The 22,775-nt window shown below is 43.3% G+C and overlaps 1 protein-coding gene across 1 annotated transcript in view; it reads left to right on the forward strand.

Annotated features, from left to right (window-relative positions):
- RGS12 (regulator of G protein signaling 12) overlaps positions 1-22,775 on the forward strand; it is a 115,095-nt gene that overhangs the window by 11,932 nt on the left and 80,388 nt on the right. The window contains exons 2-3 of the mRNA XM_069977357.1: positions 1,126-3,049; positions 9,100-9,216. Of these exons, the coding sequence (XP_069833458.1) occupies positions 1,199-3,049; positions 9,100-9,216 (1,968 nt within the window). The 5' untranslated portion in view covers positions 1,126-1,198. The remainder of the gene's footprint in view (positions 1-1,125; positions 3,050-9,099; positions 9,217-22,775) is intronic.

The following is a 22,775-nucleotide window of genomic DNA, read 5'->3' on the forward strand; positions in this document are numbered from 1 at the left end:
CTTGGAATTCCAGCCAAATTCCATAGTGTGAACGGCCCCTATACACTTCCTATGTAATTCTTTTCCAGCAGAATGCCTTGTGTAGATTCCTCCCTAGCTACAGCTTGTGTGAGTGGCCATGTATGCTCTCCCAACTCTCCACACTTTATGCTGCTATCCCTATAACCAAGTAAAGAGAGACAGACACAGTTTTCTGGTGGATTTTTCTTTCACAATGCAAAAGCTAAAGGGAAGTAAGTGTATTATAGGAGGTAAAAAAACATCAATGCAAAGGTGATGTTTATGGTCGTCCTTTTAGTGAGCCCAATAGTTATGTGTAGAACTAGACTGGGCTTGAAGCTATTGGCTTGGGGTTTTGGCTTCTGATCCAATATACTGTAGGTTGCCACCTGGGTGCTTATGTGTCCCTGTAATTTAAAACAAGATTGTAAACAGTTAAAGACTAGAAATGAGCATGATTCGAGCCAGATCACTCGGCATTTGAATACCGGTGGCTGATGAAGTTGGATGTTGCCCTAGGGAGTCCTGGAAAACATGGAGACAGCCTCATCTTGATTAAAGACCCAAATATCTCATTAGAAGTGGAAATTAAAGACCTGGTGTTCCGGTTACTGGATCACCGATCAGTCCCTCGGGGTTGTGTATTTCTTAGGCTAGCGTATGAATATTTTGATAGAATTTAAACATTCTTACCTAGTCAAATAGACTTGATTCTTGCCAGCTCATTATAATTTGGAGGAAAGTACATTGTGTGTTTTCCATTGTGAGGACCTTCAAGGCACACAATAAAATGGCCCTTTAATGAATGCATCGGCATGTTTTGTTTTTCTTATGTATTTAGCTCAGCGCTAGAGAATATTAGTTAGGGGTTATCCAGGCTTAGAAAATCATGGATGCTTTCTTCCAAAAATAGAGTAATAGCCTGTTCAGCCGATGATCACCCCGTGTAATAGGGCCCTAGGTTGCAACCCATAGGTGGGTGTGATGCTCTTTTTGTAAGAAGACGACCATTTTATTCTAATCATAGATAATGTCTTCCACTAGATGTACTTTCTGTTTCTTGGACTAGAAATGTATTCAATGGGATACAAATGTTTAATGTGTTTTGCATTTTTTGTTTTCTAGGAGTCTTCAGTATAGGAGTTGTGGAAACCCAGTATTTTTCAGCAAGATTACTCCACACCATCAAGTCATTGAAATGCATAGGCCGGTTGATCCCACCAAGAGCCGCAATAAGATGCATCTACCCTTAAGATTAAGGAGTGTTGAGGTGGCACGGGGAAGAACAGGCTATGGTTTTACCATTTCCGGACAATCTCCTTGTTTCATAGGTTGCGTCATCAAGGAAAGTCCTGCCGAATTTGTTGGACTTAAAGCCGGAGATTACATTTGTGTCGTCAATGACATCAGCGTCAAGAACGCATCTCATGAAGATGTAGTCAAGCTGATTGGGAAATGTTCTGGCGTTCTTCATATGGTCATTGCTGAAGGAGCCCGTCCTATAGATTCGTGCTCAAGTGATGATGAAATTGCTTTCTACGAGGGTAAAAGTTTATTGAAGCCAAGACCTGATTCAAAAACATTGGGCATAAACCGAGCAGAAAGAGTTGTTGAAGAGATGCAGTCCGGAGGAATATTTAGTATGATCTTCGAGAACCCAGTAAGTGGGAATACTGACCATCAAACAGCAAAACATCGATCTAGGTCAATGTCCGCTTCTTGCTATGAAATGAGAAGGGACAGGGCGAATCATAATCTCGACCTTCTTTCGAAAGACGAAATATCAAAGATGATTAACAGTGACTCTGTATTCTCCAATGGTTTGCCGAATTTGGAAGACTTTGAGTTGGATGCAAGTATCCTTAATGTTGGCATGATAGTTGGGTACCTTGGTTCCATAGAGCTTCCTTCCACCAGTTCTAATCTTGAATACGACAGCTTACAGGCTATCCGAGGATGCATGAGACGTCTCAGAGCTGAACAAAAAATCCATTCTCTGGTTTTGATGAAAATAATGCATGACAATATTCAGCTGTGTAATGACAAGGGGAGCGTTATCGCCGTCTACCCAGCAGAGAAGTTGGCATTCAGTGCAGTTTGCCCCGATGACAGAAGGTTCTTTGGACTCGTAACTATGCAAAGTAGTGATGACCAAAGCTTAGCCCAGGAAGAAGAAGGGGCTCTGAGGACGTCTTGTCATGTCTTCATGGTAGATCCGGAATTGTTCCACCATAAAATACATCTAGGCATTGCTAGGAGATTTGGATTTGAATGCACCCCGGATCCAGATACTAATGGCTGTCTGGAATTTCCACCATCTTCTCTTCCCGTTCTACAGTTTGTCTCTGTTCTTTACAGAGACATGGGTGAGATGATCGAAGGGGTAAGGGCAAGAGCTTTCCTCGACAATGATGCCGATGCTCATCAGAACAACAGCACCAGCAGTAACAGTGATAGCGGCATTGGTAATTTTAATCAAGAAGAAAAAACAAATCGGGTACTGGTGGTTGACTTGGGAAGTGCCCCAACCAAACATATTCCACATGGCATTTGGGAGAATCCAGGTGGAAGAGGGCAGAACCAGTCCATCCTACACTGGAATGGCTACAGCAATGAGGATGATGGACACTTTGGAGCACCACATGGAGCAATGGCTGACAAACCACAAAACTTTAAGAAGCACTTAGGACCTTGTGCTCGTATTGAGGTTCCGGTTATTGCACCTCGAGGACCACCACCTCCTTCAAAAAAATCCAATGTCATGGAGGGCCAAAAGAAATGGCTGCCTGTTCATGTAATTCGGGATTGGCAACAGGGGAATGTTAGTGATCAGGAATCATATGCTGACTCAACAGATGGTTGGTCGAGTGTCAATTGTGGAACCTTACCTCCACCTATGAGCAAGATTCCGGCCGACAGATACCGAGTTGAGGGGAGCTTTGTACCACCTTCTGCTCGCAAGGATGACTGGCCCAAGAAAGCAGCATTTGACATACACCACATTTTTGGTGTTGGGCATGGTCCCAAGAAATCCAGAGAGGACCGAAAGGTGAGATTGTTTAAACTCTTATTAGAGAGTACATTGTACATACGGGACACATTTTAAATTGTATGCCATTTTTATGGTATTTCTCTTGTAAGCTGTGTATACTTAAAGTGTCAGAAGAGTGTTTCTGACCCTATCATCAGTGATTGCACAAGTATGAGTAAAACATTTGAACCCCCTCTGCAGTTCTTTTGAACCAAGTTTAGATCTCAACGAAACTGGCTGATGGTGTATGTTCAGCTCTGTACAACAGTAAGGAGTCCAGATGTAAAATCCAGAAACATGCTGTAGCCTTAAAGGGGTACTCCAGAGACATAATTTTAAAAAAAAAATCAACTATTGTCAGAATGTTATACAAAATTTTGAATTACTTCTACTTAAAATTCTCCAGTACTTATCAGCTGCTTTATGTTCTGTAGGAAGTGGTGTATTCTGTCTATTTACCTCTATTCAAATAGCTTACTTGTGGCATGCATCGCTATCTGAATGTAGTGCCAGTGTAGTGCTTTGCAAAGCATGGAGCACTACTGATGCACATTTGTAGTGCAGTCCGCAGCCGTGGGTCTATGGTCACGGGCTGCACTATTGACGTGTGAATGTGGCTGTACTTGTCAGCTGCTGTATGTGCTATGCGCTTTGTAGTCTGACTCTCTGCTGCCACTCTCTGCTCTCTGCTGCCACTTCTGTCCATGACAGGAACTGTCCAGAACAGCAGAAGTTTTTTTTTTTTTTTTTTTTTGCAGCAGAGAGCACTGTGTCAGACTGGAAAGAATACACCACTTCCTGCAGGACATACAACAGCTAATACGTAAGTAAGCTAAATATATTTTACAAATCTGTATAACTTTCTGGCAACAGTTGATTTTCATTTTCTTCCTCCAGAGTACGCGTTTAAATTTACTGTTAGAATAATGTGCCATGTGACAGACCTCTTTGTCTTCAAACAGAGGGGGTAACACCCATTTCCAGCGTCACAGGGATGCTAGCCACAGACATATTTAATATCCCCCAAAGATCAATCAGTGGCAATGCATTTTAAAGAGGTTGTCTGGCAAGCAGAATAGGTCTTACCTTTTCTGCTTTTGGGTCCTGGTGATTAATGGTAAACTGGTTGTCACCTTGACAGAAAGTGTTCTTTTATCCTACAGCTTCCCCGCAGGGGAAGTGAAGTATTACATGGTTCGCATTAAAATAAGTGGGCAATCTGAGGATTGCTTGGTAATGCTAGGTCTAGCAGGAGTGATGCTCTTTATCACCTATAATTCCTAAATGTTATAACCCAGACATTATCCATATTAGATTAGTGACTTTATGTTCCCTATTCATAAATATGTCTTGTATGTGGCCCCAGGGCTCCTATATCAGCCATAGTAGTATCTACGGAGAATATTCTGTTTCATAGTGATTCAGAAGAGGCACATTTCATGTTTTGCTTCCCACAATCCCTTGTGTTGAGTGATACCAGGCATTATGGGAAATCTATCATGCTCCGATAGCTCTTTCAGGCATACTTTGTGGCAGCGTCGAGTAATCCCTGAAAGAAGTCACATTTTCATGATTTGGCAGGATTGCTGGTCGGACGCCATACATATATCCCGTCGTACAGTCTCGTCTCTCTATAAGCTTGGCTGACTTTGTATTCTCTAATTTGTTTTATAGAAAACACGTGAAGCTGTAATGTTAATAATTTGTGTGGATGTTAATATCCAAAGCTGCTTTTTTTCTTCCATACAGACGTAGTCCTGATGTCTACCACAAAAGCCGCTCACGTCAGTGTATCCGTAGCGGGCGTGGCAGCAGGCACGTTTCTAGTCTATTTGCGCAATTACCTGCTATTAGTTTGCAGCCTTCAGAAACAAAAGGGTTTTCTGGGCTTTGGAGACATCATCAGCCGTTCTCATTACCGTTACACATCATATTAATATGCAGAAGTTTTCTGTAATGGTGGAGACCCCCACCGGACTCGGCATTATCTGCAGCTTAGTGATTGGAGCTGGCTGAGTGCCATGTGGTGGATTTTTAACTACTGTTCAGTGTTTTCGGCTTCTGTAGTCTAGAAGATTTTTAGTGAGTTAAAGGGGTTCTCCACTTTATAGTAAAATAGTTCATTGTACAATATTAGTAAGTGTACCTGTGGTACTCGACTGGTGACGTGCTGTGATGTTACTGGTGACGCCACTTCTATGGTGTTTGGTCGGATGTGTTTCACGGCTCAGCCAGTGATGGTATTGTCGTGACGCCAGTGCTAGTCCAGCACACAGGTGTGATGTTGGTACCTGCTTTTTATTGTGGCTGGCTGTACTCCCCAAAATGGTCGGTGACCTGCCGGGTTGTGATGGGTCCCTTGGGCTCCTGTCACGGCAGTCCTGAGTGGCAATTGACCCACCCGGACTATTGGTACCGCCACCCACAGAAAGGTGAAAATGACCCAAGGAGTGTGGCGGATGTATATAGGCGCTGGTGCAGAGGAAGAGATGACTGAGTCCCAGGGATAAAAATAGAACAGCTTTACTGTACAGTCTCTGAATAATACAAAACATTTTGGCAGTAGATAAATAATCTTGGTACAGACTGTAGTGCTTAACTTGACCTGAGCTGCGTAGATACTTGAAAGAGTGGAATACAGTAGAGGTAGTTGTAGGGGTGCTTGTGTAGTTGAGAACAGAGTGGAGCAGCGTAGAGGAGAGGAGTTTTTTTAAGGGAGTCAATGTAGTACTTGTGCTCTACTGGAACTTTAGAGAAATACTTGAAACTTGAGAGTGAGAAGTTTACTTGTACCCGTGTTTAGACTAATGTCTGACCACCTTCTGCCCTACAGTGTCGAGCTACTCTTTCTACTAGGGTGATACAAGCCCCAGCCGTGGTTATCTGGGTGAAGCTAAGTGTCCAAGGTTTCCCAGTGTCACCTGCACTGCAAGATAGGATACGTAGACCCTCTGGTAGCTTTGTCCTATCCAGGCTAGTTCCTCTGTATATCAGGATACTGCCCTGCACTTTGTAGAGTGGTTCTCGGCGTGGGCTAGGTTTATCCCCGACTTTTCTAGCACTGTATAGTAGTTATAGTGAATAAACTGAGTGTCTCTGGTTGCTACATACGCATGTGTCTCACCACCTCACTAACACTCTGTCTAAAGTAGACAAGACTTCCTCCCACACAGGGCTAACTAGCTTCTTCCCCAGGGGCTGTGTGTGTGGGGAGAGTAGGGATAGGTAGAGGAAGAGAGAGTATCTCTTATAGGTCAGCATAGACTACATGGTACAATAATAACAGTAACCCTTTGCTTACTTCATCTGTGCAATGAAACAATAATACTTAAAAGTAACTCTGACACCTAGTGGTGAAACTACAGAATGCTACCTTCATCACCACTGAACTGAAGAGAGAACTTTGTGACAGGTGCCTAGGTGGGATAACAGTGGGATACCATATAATCACAGCACTGACAGCAGCTCCCTGTGTACCTCATAAAGCTCAAATCAGACTCCCCCAAGCTGTGGCCTCTGCTCTGTGGTGAGTCTGTCCATAAGATGGCCGACATGGAGGAGCATGTGACTATGCCCCGCCCCCAGTGTCCTTCACTGAGCCTGTATATGCCTATGGAAAACATTGAGGGCGGACCTGGTCACATGCTTCTCTATGTCGGCCATCTTATAGACAGACTCATCGCAGGGCAGCACAGCCTGGAGGAGGGGAGTCTGATTTTAGCTCTATGACGTACACAGGGAGCTGCTGTCAGTGAGGAAGGTGAGTACAATTACTAATACTTCCCGACACAGCGTGCTGCAGCTTCTCTGAGCTGGCAGGCTGCTCAGCCAATCACTGGCAGTGTTGGCTGAGCGGTCGGTCAGCTCAGAGAAGCTGCAGCACGCTGTGTAGGGAAGAGAGAAGAAGGTAGGAGCGTGGAGAGGTAATGTATACAGTCTAGGGCAGGGGCTGCATGGACATTGCTAATGATGTCCATGCAGCCCTTGCTAAACGATAATCGAGCCGTGTAATAGGCTCTAGCAGATCGGCGCTCATTTACATTATTGATTGGGCTGTCGTCGGCCTGTCTAATAGGACCCTTAGTCCCATTGTCAGGGATTCGGTGTAGTGGTATGTTGAACCTGCACATTTATATGGGGTGGATTGGGAGACTGAGAGCAATAGTGGATTGGCATTGAAGGGCATTGGTCATGGTATGATGATGTTAGGTTTACTACAGAACTCTATGCTGTAGTTCAGGTGTGAAGAACCTGCGGCCTTTTAAGGGATACTCTGGAGGAAAAAAAATGTTTTAAAATCAACTAGTGACAGAAAGTTATATAAAGTTGTAATTTTTTTTCTATTTAAAAACCTCCAGTCTTCCAGTACTTATCAGCTGCTGCGTGTCCTGCAGGAAGTGGGGTTTTCTTTCCAGTCTGACCCAGTGTTCTCTGCTGCCACCTCTGTCCACATCAGTAACTGTCCAGAGCAGCAGCAGCAGCAAATCCCCATAGAAAACTTCTCCTGCTCTGAATAGTATCTGACATGGACAGAGGTGGCAGCAGAGAGCACTGTGTCAGTCTAGACCAGTGCTTCTCAATTCCAGTCCTCAAGCCTCACCAACAGGTCATGTTTTGAGGCTATCCCATAAAAAGAACACCTGTGATAATACCTGATGCACTGAGTATAATTATATCACCTGTTAAATACTAAGGAAATCCTCAAAACATGGCCTGTTGGTGAGGCCTGAGGACTAGAATTGAGAAGCACTGCTCTAGACAGAATACACCACTTCCTGCAGGACAGGAAGTACTGGAAGGCTTAAGTTCTTTTAAATAGAAGAAAATAAAAAATCTGTTTAACGTTCTGTTCTAAATCAGTTATTTTTAAAAACATTTTTTTTTCGTTCTCTGGAGTGCCCCTTTAAGTAGTGTTCATCTTAGGTTTAGGGCAAATCAAGTTGTTTGATGGCCACTGGGCAAAACACTATGTAAGAACTCCAAGAGAAGACTAGCCTGGGATGACAGGACTAGCTGCAGGATAATCACAGTTTGTTGTAAACTGCCATAAAGTAAGAAAGGAACAGTACTTTCTAGAATACTGTACAAATAGTAGGTACAGACAATAAAAACAGTTCAGTCTTCAGTCCTTATGTACTATAAATCATGGTTTGTGCCATTGAGGTCAGGGCCATGATTTCTTTCTGCCAGGAATAGCAATCCCCATCGTCCAGACATACTACATACATTTTCTTGCTTATTTTATAGGTGTTAATATTTAGCCAGTCTTTTGACATTGTTTTTTGGTGTTTATTTAACACATCTTTGTGTGACAAAGTACAAAACCAGTTTACAGCAGTGTACAACCTAATCGCTTACGTGCATGTTGAGAGTTGTAGCTCCACAGAACATAGATTGATGAATGACTATAATCTAGATGCTCTGTTGTTTGATTCCTTTGGGCTGTAAGCAAGTGTTCAGTTTCCCTGCGCTGCCACCACAGGTCAAGTTAGGAACTGCATGGTGCTTACTGGAATCAGCAGGCTGTGTAGTGATGGGCATGTCAGACCCTCCAGTAAGTCACAGTCCAGAGTCCATAATAAATTAAAGGGGTTGTTCACAAAAAAAAAAATTCTTTCATTCAGATGAACTGGTGCTAGAAAGTGCCAGAGATTTGTAATTTACTTCTGTTAAAAATCTCAAGTCTTCCAGTACTTATCAGCTGCTGTAGGTCCTGCAGGAAGTGGTGTATTCCTCCTAGTCTAACACAGCTGCCACCTCTGTCCATGTCAGGAAGTGTCCAGAGCAGCAGCAAATCCCCATATTAAAACTCTACTGCTCTCCAGACTGGAAAGAATCCACCACTTCCTGCAGGACATACAGCAGCTGATAAGAACTTGAAGCACCTCTATGTAGTGATCAATAAGCATTGTAATAGGCATGGCATAGTGGTTCTACAGGGATAATTGAGGGCTTAAAGTGTTGACAGTGGCTAATCTTTCATTAATATAAATTTTTTTCTTAAATATACTAAATATTCTAAATTAAATGCATTTTTTATACTGAACTATAATATGTCTATTTTTTAGAGCTTAAAGTTTGGCCATTCTAGTGGGTTGGTCCAAGGGCCACAACGCACTTCAGGACGCAGGTCGCTCGGAAGATCAAAGAGGTTCAGTGTCACCAGGTCTCTGGACAACTTGGAGGTAAGACTGCTTAGAACTCCTAGATTTGGGTCATGTGATCTCATGGTGACCCCCTGGTAATTACATGTGTATCTGTGCACTCAATGGGTTCAACATCTCAGCCAGCAGAACCTCTAGTATGATGAAGCTGCATTGACTGTGCCACATAGAGATGGTCTTGGCTTTAGCTGCCCATGTGATAATGTGTTGATGCATCATGGGATTGATAGCAGGATTGAAAGGGAGGGGATGCAGTCTCAAATCTAAAAAGTCAAGATGGTGGCTGATCTGGTCACATGACCCAGATACATTAATCAAATGTATGGATAGAACAGAGCTGGGATGAAACAGATGACACTGTTGGAACGGTAAAGATGAGTGTGTTTTATATCTCTGTGTGGTTGACAGGAACATGTCCTGTGGGTAATTTTCAAGAGTCCTATACTGTCTAGTAACTGAGAACCTCTAGCTGTGGACATTACTTAGAGGATGTCTTTGTGTATAATAGACCAAAGAATAAGCACAGGTGTGATCGGCCAGTTGTGTCCCTTTTTACCATATTTCGGCATTTATGTGTGTGTTGGTTCTTGATGATAAAAACCAAGTTACCGTCAAATTATTGATCTGTGCATAAGGGGATCATTGTGTGAAATGAAAATATTATTGATAAATTCCCCCTAAAGAGTGCACATTGTAACTGTTTGCTGTCTGTAGATTATATAGAAGTCGGATCAGCATGTTACAAGACATAACGGAGGAGTCCAGGAAAGTGAAGCTTAGCCTCAGTCCCGGCTGTGCGGTGCAGCCAGTGTTATGTTTCCATAGGGTTGGGCTATTGTGGTTTGACTTGGCATAGAAACTGCATTTTCACATTTTTATCCAAAAGATGTGTATAAGAGCCGCTAAGGGAAACACCCAACCCTGAGCACCAGAATAACACTGCCACAGCTTACCTAAAATAACTTTAGTAACATAGTGACACCGGACATACACTGTGTATAACAGGACAGGGGTAACATAGTGACACTGGACATACACGGTGTATAACAGGACAGGGGTAACATAGTGACACCAGACATACACTGTGTATAACAGGATGGTAGGAACATAGTGACACCGGGCATACACTGTGTATAACAGGATGGTAGGAACATAGTGACACCGGACATACACTGTGTATAACAGGACAGGGGTAACATAGTGACACCGGACATACACTGTGTATAACAGGACAGGGGTAACATAGTGACACCGGACATACACTGTGTATAACAGGACAGAGGTAACATAGTGACACCAGACATACACTGTGTATAACAGGACAGGGGTAACATAGTGACACCGGACATACACTGTGTATAACAGGACAGAGGTAACATAGTGACACCAGACATACACTGTGTATAACAGGACAGGGGTAACATAGTGACACCGGACATACACTGTGTATAACAGGACAGGGGTAACAAGTGACACCGGACATACACTGTGTATAACAGGACAGGGGTAACATAGTGACACCAGACATACACTGTGTATAACAGGACAGGGGTAACAAGTGACACCAGACATACACTGTGTATAACAGGACAGGGGTAACATAGTGACACCGGACATACACTGTGTATAACAGGACAGGGGTAACATAGTGACACCAGACATACACTGTGTATAACAGGACAGGGGTAACATAGTGACACCGGACATACACTGTGTATAACAGGACGGTAGTAACTTAGTGACACCAGAACATACACTGATGTCTGATAATCTGATAATCCATAATATTCAGCCACCCGATTCCTCTGTGATGGGATTCCATTACTAGGTGGCTCAGTGGTTAGTACTACTGACCTGCAGCAATGAGGTCCTGGGCTGCAGTCAGACCAGGGCGTCACAGCTGCATGGGGTTTGTATTCTATAAATACCAGAATATATTTACTATATAGCGTATATATGGTCCAGAGACTACCGCACTGTATGCTCCCTCCAGGTCTGCTTTTTCTTAGCCTCTAAGGAAGAATATAATGCGATTTTATAGGTCAGGAGGAGAACCTTTGAAGACATGAATAATCGCAGGGATAAAATGGAGCCTGGTTAACAAGCTTTTCACTGTGTCGGAGGCAGTCAGTGTAAACATGCAGAATCCCGCACAGCTGGGACCCTCTGACCCTCTGCCCTAGATGTGGCCAAGTGTCTATGGTCTTGTAAGAGGAACACAGGAGCCATTGTCCTCCATTCAAAGAGTTGTAATTGGTTTTCCTATTCACTTTCCAGACCAATCTCCTGCCCGGACTGCAGATGGCTTCAAGGGTTTCTCCTCAGTCTGCTTTCTAGCAATGGCCTTAATATATGCAGCTGATTTACACTGAAAACATGTCTTCACTTCTGTCATTTCACATGACAGAAGTCATATGAACATTGTAAAAGTGGATTTTTATTTAACCCCTTCCCATACCTTGAGTTAATAGTATATGAAAGGCCTTAAAGGGGTTATTTAGCAATTTTTTTTTTCTATCAAATCAACTGGTTTCAGAAAGTTATATAGATTTGTAATTTACATGTATTTAAAAATCTCAAGTCTTCCCATACTTATCAGCTACTGTACGTCCTTCCAACATTTCCTGGAACTTGGGAAAAAATGTACTTGGAAAAATACTTATCTTGACGAACTCTACAAGTTTTAAAGGGGTACTTTGGCGAAAATCTTTTTCTTTCAAATCAACTGGTTTTAGAAAGTTATATAGATTTGTAATTTACTTTTATAGGTCTTCCAGTAATTATTAGCTTCTGTATGTCCTGCAGGAAGTGGTGTATTTTTTTTTAGTTTGACACAGTGCTCTCTGCTGACATCTCTGTCCATGTCAGGAACTGTCCAGAGCAGATGAGGTTTTCTATGGGCATTTGCTACTGCTCTGGACAGTTCCTGACATGGACAGAGGTGGTAGCAGAGAGCATTGCTTCAGACTGGACAAAAATACATCACTTCCTGCAGGACATACAGCAGCTGATAAGTACTGGAAGACTTGAGATTTTTTTAAAAGAAGTAAATTACAAATCTATATAACTTTCTGAAACCAGTTGATTTGAAAGAAAAAAAAATTCGTACCCCTTTAACAATATTAGTTGAGACGGCAATATCCCTTTAAGTTTATTAGCACTAGAGTATGTTCACATCATGGAATTTTTGTGTGGAATTTGTCCTTGAAAAATCCATGTGAATTGTGCTCCAAAACCGTGTCCTATTATCTTCAGTGGGAATCCCTATGTGGTTTAATAATGAATAGGTTACACTATGTTATTGTGGCCAATACTACTGCAGTGTCCCACCGTGATGCTTTAGTAGGAAGAGAATGCCCGGCGTTTCTGCCAGCCCTGCTGGGTGCTCATATCTCTGTGTATTTGCACATTATTTGGAGGATTAGTCAGGGATTTATTCAGCATTCCAGGAAAGTATCTGTAAGTCCACAGCATGCCCTAAAGCCACACAGATTGTTTTTTTTGCAGCTTGTTAATGGGTTTTTGAAAACTCTCTCTTGCATTGTACTGTAATGGGTCTGCTCTGAAAATCTGCACTGTCTGAACTTGGCTTAAGTGAGCATATGCGATGGCTGCAATCAGGCAGGAGGGGGCTGGAGTGCCTCCGTCTTGAGGTAGGTGTGGATGCCAGAGACAAGTGACAAGTAGTGGCTGGGTGGAGTAGTTGGTAAGAGATAAAAGAGGAGGTTTGGCACCAATAGATTATAAAGTGATTGTTAGTGTTGAGTAAACTTGCCCAACTTTTCGGGTTTGGCAACGTCCTTCGAACCCGAACGCTCTGCATTTGACTCCCGACGGCTACAGAAGTTGGATGCCGCCCTAGGGCTGCCAGGAAAACATAAGTACCGCCTATGGCCTAGGGGAGTCAAATGGCAAGCATTCGGGTTTGGAGAACATTGCCGAACCTGAAGAATACTAGTAGCTGGTCCTTGCGTGGTGCCGAGTAAAGTTGCTTTGGGTCTGCGAATGCCAATATAGCCGAGACATTGGGAGTGCTGGTGGACATAAGGCTAAGGCAGGCATGGCCATTGGAAAGATGTGCAGCATGCACTAAGTAAGTGGTGTGCGGCCGTGTCTGATGAGGGTCACCACCTGTGTGGGTTGAGTCTCTGAAGTGAAGACGATTGGCTGCGGAGGACCTGGTTTTAAGGGAGCAGATGGGGAGCTCTGTAGTGGCCACTTGTGAGACAGTCCCAGGAAGGTCTGGCCGTGAAGGAGAGTGGTTGTCAGGCCACCACTGAAGCAGTGTAGGCAGGGTGGAGCCTTTTCGGCATCACATTCAAGCCATATGGTGGCATATCAGTAAAAAAATATGCCACGTATACTGCAGCCGGCCCATTGAGTTTAACTGGATAAGCATAGTCTACTAGTGACTATGTTCGGTTTATTTGCTGAAGTATATTAAGGACCCAAAAGCGTTGTGGACCGTGCTCTTGACTCTTGTACAGAAATTGTATACCCAACACATAGCCCGAATGTTATCTTATTATTACTTAGAGGTGTGAGGTGCAGCCTAGGGGGTTCAGTCTGTAGTGACTAAAGGAGTGTGTCCTGAGAAGCCAGTAATGTGAATACGGTCTCTAAGAGCAAGGCCAGGATGCTGAGGAGCTGAGGACTCGGGACCCTTCAGACCGCGAGGAATGGCATCTGATAATTGGAGAAAGAAACATTTTTCTATAATAAGATATATAAGCTTTTTGTTTCATCTACACTTGTACTGTCGATTTATGAAAAGTTTTGTTGTTTATAATCGGAGGTACACTTTAAGGCTATGTTCACACTACGTATTTTTTCTTAAAACTGCCATGGTTATTACAAAAAAATTTGTTACCTTGCCGTCAATGGGATCCCGGTCGGAGCGTATACACATAGTATACACTCCGTCTGGGATCCCTAGCGGCGTCGCAAACAACTGACATATCAGTTTTCTGCGGCCGCTATTCACTGAATAGCGGCTGCAGAAGACCCTGTGCAGTGCACACTGTGGAGCGAGCGGCTCCGGACACTCGTTTCATAGTGTGCAGTGGAGATTTCTGATGCGGGTGCGTACGAATGCACCGCATCAGAGCACTGCAGCCCTAAAGATCATCCGGCCGGTACTGCAGTACCGTCCGGGATTATCTTTTCAGAGACTGGCTGTTCCGTGACCGGCCGGTCTCTTACTGTGTGTGAACAGAGCCTAAAGTAGGATTTTTATACCATGGCGCATGCTTTAGAGGCTGGAGAAGAGAGCCCTGTCGGAGGAAATATAGTATAAGGTTTAAGTGCTAAAGAGGTTGCCTTTAATAATTCAGCTCATGTTTATTCAGTGTATAAATCCAATCTCATTCCGATATTACCACTAAATATCAAAGTGGATGAATACGGAGCGGGAGCTTTATCATGTGAAAAATGTTTATAGCAGAAAAATAAGATACAGATGAAATAGCATTGGAGATATGACCAGAGCAGCAGAAATATTTCTAAAATCTCCATGGTCTTGTTACATTAACCCTTCAGAAGGGAGGCATGGTGATGCTAGTGCTCTTACTGATGTTCTTGAGCCCCTGAGAGCCCCCTCCATGGTGCACAACTATTTCTCATTCACTACCACTACTATCTCAGGGGCTGGACCAGATCTGGGATATTTGCCAGCAGTACACACACAGGTCTTTCCTTTCCTTACTTGCCTGGCCAATCACAGCACTGCACAACACCTGCTCTTTAAAATTATGCAGTGACATGGTGCTGATGAACTGAACAGGCTGGCACCTGACAACATGAGGAGGAAGAAGGGATTCTTCATTGGATGTCCTTTGACTTTATTCATTGTGTAATATTAGGGTGTGCACTGTAATTGGAACTCCATTAAAAAGGAAGTCTGTGTTATACTTTTTTTTGCCTTTAGATAGTGATAAACAGGAAACAATCAGAATTCAGCATTTAGCTTAAAGAGTCACTGTTGTTTAAATTTTTTATTTTTGCAGAAACCAATAGTACAGGCGATTTTTAAGAAACTTTGTAATTGGGTTTATTAGCCGAAAAATGCATTTTTATCACGAAAAAGCAGTTTGAAGCTCTCACCCCTGTCTTCATGGTTCTCTTATGGAGAGGGAAGGGGTGGAGGGAGATGAGGCACCAAAACAGGACAACAAAGAGTTAATTTACAGCTACATCACTGGGCTATCTCCTCTAAAGTCACCACAGACCTCTGAATACCAGCTTTCACAAATCCCGCTGTGTAATCCTTTGTTCTCTGCTGGCAACTAATCTCCCTCCTCCCCCTCCCCTCTCCATAGAACAGACAGGGCCGGCTGATGTAAAATAGTCATGATTTCCTGATTCTGAGCAGTGGATGAGGGGGGGGGGAGACCTGAGAAAAAGTCTTTTTGAATGCAGATAATGGCATATTTGCCTAATAAACCCAATTACAAAGTTTCTTTAAATCACCTGTACTATTGATTTCTGCAAAAAAAAATGATAGAGTGGAGACAAAATGAGTGGCGATAAAAAAACTTATTGTAATGTCAAATGTGACTGTTCAACATGTGCATAAATCAATACTATAAGAAACTTTGTTATATATCTTATTAGGCAAAAACAAGAACTTCTCCACTTACCAGGCTTTTCCTCCATTTTAAATGATTATTCGCTTTGCAAAAACTGCTCATGTCAATCTGGTGATAAATCAGTTCACTGAGTGATCAGGTTACAACCCATAGAAGTTTAGAAAGATGAGAGAGGGGTGGAGAGGAGTTCACAGAATGAAACACATGGAAAACATACATTCACAGCTGAGGGTGTTCTATAGAGATGTAGGGGAGCAGGGTGTCCTCTAATGTGCTTAGGGGAGACATCATGGCAGCTAGTCTACACCCACTATCTCGGGGAAAATGAGAATGAGAGAGTAAATATACTATATATAATCTATATAATTGCCGGATATAGTGCTAGTGGCGGCTTATCCTAAAGCATTAGGTTAGTGACTATTTAGGAGGGGTATGATGAGTAGCGTGTCCCTACAATGCTGGAGGGAATGTGCTGAATGCTGCAGGAGCTGTATGAATTTTCTTTCTTCTCACGCACCCCAGTTGACTGGATCTGTTTACTTGGAGAAAGGTGAGAAAAAAAAGTGCTGTCATGTGACCAGCGTTCGGGAAGAACATTGCGCAAGAGGGAACAAGATGTAAAATGTTAGTAGGACAATGAAAGCCTCCAATTAACCTTTCCAAATGTTAATGTGCCTGGTGTTTGCAGCTTGGTGAGCTCCTCAGTACTGATGTAACTGGAGACCAGGGCCGTCACCTTACCGGGAGCCTCCTGCTCTCTATTTGTAGAATTCCTGCTCTTTTTTCTAATTATTTGCTGGCTTCTGTCAACAAGGGAAATGCAGTTTTTTCCAGTCTTACAGAAATTAAAGGGGTACTTCAGTGAATTTTTTATTCAAACCAACTGGTCAATTACATTATATAGATTTGTAATATCACATCAATTTATTTATTTATTTATTTATTTTTTTAAAGTTATTATTAGTCTTAAATGGGTACTCCAGAACAAAAAAAAATCAACTGGAGTGAGAAAGTTATACAGATTTGTAGTTTACTTATATTTAAAAATCTCCAGCCTTCCAGTACTTATCAGCTGCTGCATGTCCTGCAGGAAATGTTGTTTTCTTTCCAATCTGACACAGTGCTCTCTGCTGCCACCTCTGTCAGGAACTGACCAGAGCAGGAGAGGTTTTCTATGGGAATTTGCTACTGCTCTGTACAGTTCCTGTCACATACAGAGGTGGCAGCAGAGAGCACTGTGTTAGACTGGAAAGAATAAACCACTTCCTGCAGGACATACATAAGCTGATAAGTTCTGGAAGTCATGAGATTTTTAAATGGTAGTTGTTTATAAATCTCCATAACTTTTGACACCAGTTGGTTTCCTAGAGTACCCCTTTACCGGTAACCCATCACGTTAAACATGGAGTCCAATCGTTAAACATGCAATCTGCAGACATCGTGCTACTGAGCAGGAGGAGCTGAGCAAAGTAATATGTAGCTGTATAGGAAAGTTCCTTTATTTTTGTAAACCTCTGGTCATTATGGGTTTAGTAGTCATGTGGGCGGTCCTACTCAGGGTTTGACGGCTCTTTCTATATACAGTGGTGCCTTGAAATACGAGCATAATTCGTTCCGGGGCCATGCTTGTAATCCAAATCCACTCTTATACCAAAGCAAATTTTCCCATAAGAAATAATTGAAATGCAGACAATTGGTTCCACACCCCAAAAATAATTATTTATTATTCTGAATAACATATAAAACTAATGAAACAAACATTCAGAAACAGCAGAATATGTGGTATTATTAGTTACTGTACAGAATAGCAATCAGCATGAGGAGTATAATGTATAGTAACTGCATAAACCTGAAAGTACAGCTGCAGTTTGTAGATACAGAACAGGCTAGAATAGAGAAGCAGGGCTGCTGTCAGAGGTCTGTGTGGTCACATGACAGCAATGGGGGAGGGGGGGGGGTGTTCAGCATTGACCAATCAGGAGTGACAGAGATTGCAGTGAGCATGAAGAAATAAGCAGGACATATGTGGCAAATACATGCAGCACTCTCTGTCCGGGGAGAGCGGGGTTACAGCTACGAAGAGATAACCCCCACAGTCCTGTCCCCTGATGTAAGCCCCAGCTTGAGGTAGATCTGCTATGATTTGGAAGGTGAGGGAGACTTCAGGTCAGAGTCCAGTGCTGTAGACCCCGCTATGCAGACTGAGCCCCTCCCCCACTCCCCTTCCCATCCAGTACAAGGAGCTCTTAAACCAAGACAATGCTCTTAAACCAAGTTACCACTGTATATCTTCTCAGCTTCTCTTGCTCTGTAACATGCTGCCTGCAGATTGGACCACATTTTCATTGGGACATGTTCCCTTTAAGGGTACAAACACACACGGCTTATATGCTGCTTATTTACTGCTGCGATACGCAGCAGATACGCAGCAGATACGCAGCAGATTAGATCTAAATAACTGAACACAGTATCAAATCTGCTGCGTATCTGCTGTGTGTGTTTGTACCCTAAGAGTATGCAAGTATGCTTTGCCCTGTAATCAGTATTAGGGTATATTCACACGAGAATCTCGCTGCGAGCCCGGCAGGTCCTGTCAGTTCCCATAAACTACATACTTGCTGCGGTCTAAACGACCGCAGCGAGTATGTAATTATACCGCGCTTAACCCCTTCTGCTCCCGGCCGGCTCCCCCGCTGTAAGCATACTTTACCTGTCCTTGCTGCACGGGTCCGGCGTCCTGCTCTCCCGTCCGGCCAATTAGTGTGTTGCCCAGCCGCAGCCACTGATTGGCCGGGCGGGAGAGCAGGACGCTGGACCCGTGCAGCAAGGACAGGTAATGTATGCTGCTTACAGCGGGGGGAGCCGGCGGGAGTAGAAGGGGTTAAGCGCGGTATAATTACATACTCGCTGCGGTCGTTTAGACCGCAGCAAGTATGTAGTTTATGGGAACTGACAGGACCTGCCGGGCTCGCAGCGAGAATCTCGCTGCGAGCCCGCCCGTGTGAATATACCCTTACCAGGCTTTATCAGATTGAGAAAAACACCTGTGATGAAGTCTGGTAATGGTAATCACATGGTAAGGGCCCTTTTACACAGAAAGATCATCTGACAGATTATCTGCCAAAGATTTGAAGCCAAAGCCAGGACTGGATTTGAAAAGAGGAGAAATCTCAGGCTTTCCTTTATGACCTGATCTCTATAGTCTGTTTCTGGTTTTGGCTTCAAATCTTTGGCAGATAATCTGTCAGATAATCTTTCTGTGTAAAAGGGCCCTAAAGCCCAGACAGTGAATTGCAGAGTCCACGTAATTCTAATTATGGAAACTAATGCTGGGTTTACACGGAGCGATAATTCGCTCGATCGTACGTTTAACGGTTTCGAAGTAACGATTTTTTTTTAATAACGATCAGCGTTTAAACGGAACAATACATTGTACGGAAAAATTCTTTTGCGATCGCTTAAGCCTATCTTGCACATAGGTTAAATCGGCGAACGACTGTTTACACGGAACGATCTGCGAATTTTTTTAGCGAATGACCAACGACGATTTGAGAACATGTTCAAAGATCAAAATGAACGATTTCTCGCTCGTCGTTTGATCGTACTCTGCGTTTACACGTACGATTATCGTTCGAATTAGATCGTTATCGTGCAAATTCGCACGATAATCGTTCCGTGTAAACGCAGCAAAAGAGACGCAACAAAGCTGCGAATGTGTGAACACAGCCTAATTGCCTCTTTGGCAATGAGCTGAGTTATTCAAATTTCACACTGAGCAGCACAACCTGTAAAGGTGCTGAGCTTCATTCTGCTTGTCATTTTCCTATAGCCACGTCAGGTGTTCAGAGAATAGATTTCCTTGCGTCATATAATATTCATCTTGGTGTTGATCTAGTCAGTGTATTCTAAGCATTAGGTTCTCACCACTACATGTTCCACAGCGAGCTCCATGTAGAGATTAGTGCTGAGCCGGCATATAGAATTCACAGCGACGACTGGACTGCGAAAGAACATTACACATAGGGGGAGCAGATTATTCTCCAGTCACTGCTCTAAGTCAGCACATCCTCATAGAACAGGGGAAGGGAACCTTGGCTCTCCAGCTCTTGCAGAACTACAACTCCCATCATGATGGGATTTGTAGTTCTGCAACAGCTGGAGAGTCAAGGTTCCCCTCCCCTGATATACAAGATATAATGGTAGGTAGAAGATATAATGGGTAGGTAGGTAGGTAGAAGAAACAGCTCTGCCCTTGTCCATGGACTATGTACTGCAAACGCGGCCCAAGGATATAAGTGCTGCAGTGTACACAGAAACTCCATTACAGCCCCCCTGAGGATTATCATCCAGCTTTCTTAGAAACCTGAATGTGAAATCTAAATGGTACAGAGTAATACGGGAGCATGTGATCAGTTTCTGCATTGCTGCTGCCCACTGTCTGTTGTGAGGGGTACCTGAGAGATCAGTAGGGAACACAGGAAGTGGATGATAAGTATAGCAAAGAGCCTGGACTGTGTGAATACAAGCTGTGGCTGTCTGCCTCCTCCACAGGGTCCACACTGTGCCTTACAAGTAAAATCAAGGCCTCTCATCCTCTGACAACCATAAGGCTGCGTTCACACTACGTATATTTCAGTCAGTATATTTCAGTCAGTATTGCAACCAAAACCAGGAGTGGATTAAAAACACAGAAAGGCTCTGTTCACACAATGGTGAAATTGAGTGGATGGCCGCCATATAACAGTAAATAACGGCCATTATTTCAATATAACAGCCGTTGTTTTAAAATAACAGCAAATATTTGCCATTAAATGGCGGCCATCCACTCAATTACAACATTATGTGAACAGAGCCTTTCTGTGTTTTCAATCCACTCCTTGTTTTGGTTGCTATACAGCCTCAAATATACGTAGTGTGAACATAGCCTTAAGCTGTAAGTAGCTGTTTCAACATCATCAGACCAGGGCTGTGTTTGTAATTTAACCCCTTCCTTGCTGTAATCTTCTCTCCCCCCTTCCCTATAGCTTGTCATTATAATCATCATCATCAGCAGCAGCATAACATACTCAGAGCCGTTCCCGTGCTGTTAGTTATGCCCGGTAAGCTGTTAGAAGCACTGGGGAGCGTTGCCATTGCCCCTCCAAGCACCTATCTGGTCCACCCTTGGGCTGGCCCCGTCCATTGATAATCATTAGAAGGGGTGGGTCGGATTGGTGCTTCAAGAGGGTGGTAGCCATGCCCCAGTGCTCCTAACCTCTTAACAACTGGCACAACTAACGGCACAGGAACGGCGCAGAGTAAGAAACGTACCTTCATCCTCACCGCCCAGTGCCCACTAGGGAGCTATCGGCAGGTTAGATGCAGCCCCTAGGGAGTCCAGGATAATATGCATACAGTCTATGGCTGTATCCATGTTTTCCATGCAGCTTTAGGGTTGCATCCAACTTCTTCAGGTAACGGTAATCAAATGTCACACATTCGGGTTCGGATGATTGACCAGAGAAGTAAGGGAAAGGAAGTCCAGGTGTGAGTACTGATGGCAAACAGTGTAATACCACAAACAACCTGAGCACAGAGGTAGCGCTGTTTTGCAAGAAAGTATATGGTATATCTTATTAGCCAGCAAGAAAAATTTTTAAATTTAAGCTCTGAAACCTGCAGAATTGTGAGTGCAGCTCTGGAATATATTATAGTTTATAATTTAGGATTAGTACAGGAGAAGTTAGAAAGTTATTGGACTGTATAGGTAGCTATTGGAAAGGAATATAATAATAGATAGAATAGAAACCTATTAAATTAATACTGTATATACTGTATATAGCTTCCCAGATGTCTGTATGTGTCATGTGGTGTAATTGCTCTATCAGCTGTGACACATGCAGTGAATAAAAACCATCTCATATTTTATTAAGCGTCAGAAAGGTCTAATGTGACTCCAGCAGAATCCATTATAAGGATTAATAGTGCGGTGCGAGGTGATTGATACAAGCAGCACATCAGACTGAAGACATTCATTTACCATTGCAGGAGGGAAATAATGACTAGGTGGGAAGCAATGCTGGGAGTTCATTAGTGGCATCATTGTAGTTATTAATGATATTATTTTTAGTAGACTTTTTAGAATTATTTTATATTTTTCTCTGGGGATACATCAAAGATGCATAAAATGGACAATGGGGAACTAGGATACTGCAGGAAGTGGTGTATTCTTTCCAGTCTGACACATTGCTCTCTGCTGCCACCTCTGTTCATGTCAGGAACTGTCCAGAGCAGCAGCAAATCCCCATAGAAATCCTCTGGTCTGGACAGTTCCTGGCATGAACAGAGACAGCAGCAGAGAGCACTGTGTAAGGCTTTGTTCACACTGAGTAAATCAGGCGCATTCTCCGCCGCGGCATTCTGCCTGATTTACATACCCTAAGGCCATGTTCACACAACGTATGTTTTACATAAATTACAATTTGCAACAGCGGCCGTGATTTATGCAAAACATATGTTGCATTAGAATGAATGGAATCCCGGCAGTAGCGTATGCGCTCCGGCCGGGATTTCATCCGACCCCACGAAAAACTGACCTGTCAGTGAATTCAATGAAAAGCAGCCGCATAAGATATGTCAGTTCACACAATGGAGCGTGCGACTCCATTGTGTTCAGCGGTTAATTGGGATGCGCCCGCATCCCAATTCATCAGAAATGAAAATCATCCGGCCGGTACTGCAGCCTAAGACTGACACCGGCCTAAGACTGGAACATGGTCTGAGGGTACAAACACACACGGCATATATGCTGCCTATTTACTGCTGCGATACGCAGCAAATACGCAGAAGATACGCAGCAGATTAGATATAAATAACTGAACACAGCATAAAATCTGCACCATCAAATCTGCTGCGTATCTGCTGCGTATACGGTGTGTGTTTGTACCCTAAGACTGGAAAGAATACACAATTTGATGCAGGACATACAGCAGCTGATAAGTACTGGAAGACTTG

This window comes from Dendropsophus ebraccatus, chromosome 7, assembly GCF_027789765.1.
Source record: "Dendropsophus ebraccatus isolate aDenEbr1 chromosome 7, aDenEbr1.pat, whole genome shotgun sequence".
Classification (NCBI taxonomy): Eukaryota; Metazoa; Chordata; class Amphibia; order Anura; family Hylidae; genus Dendropsophus; species Dendropsophus ebraccatus.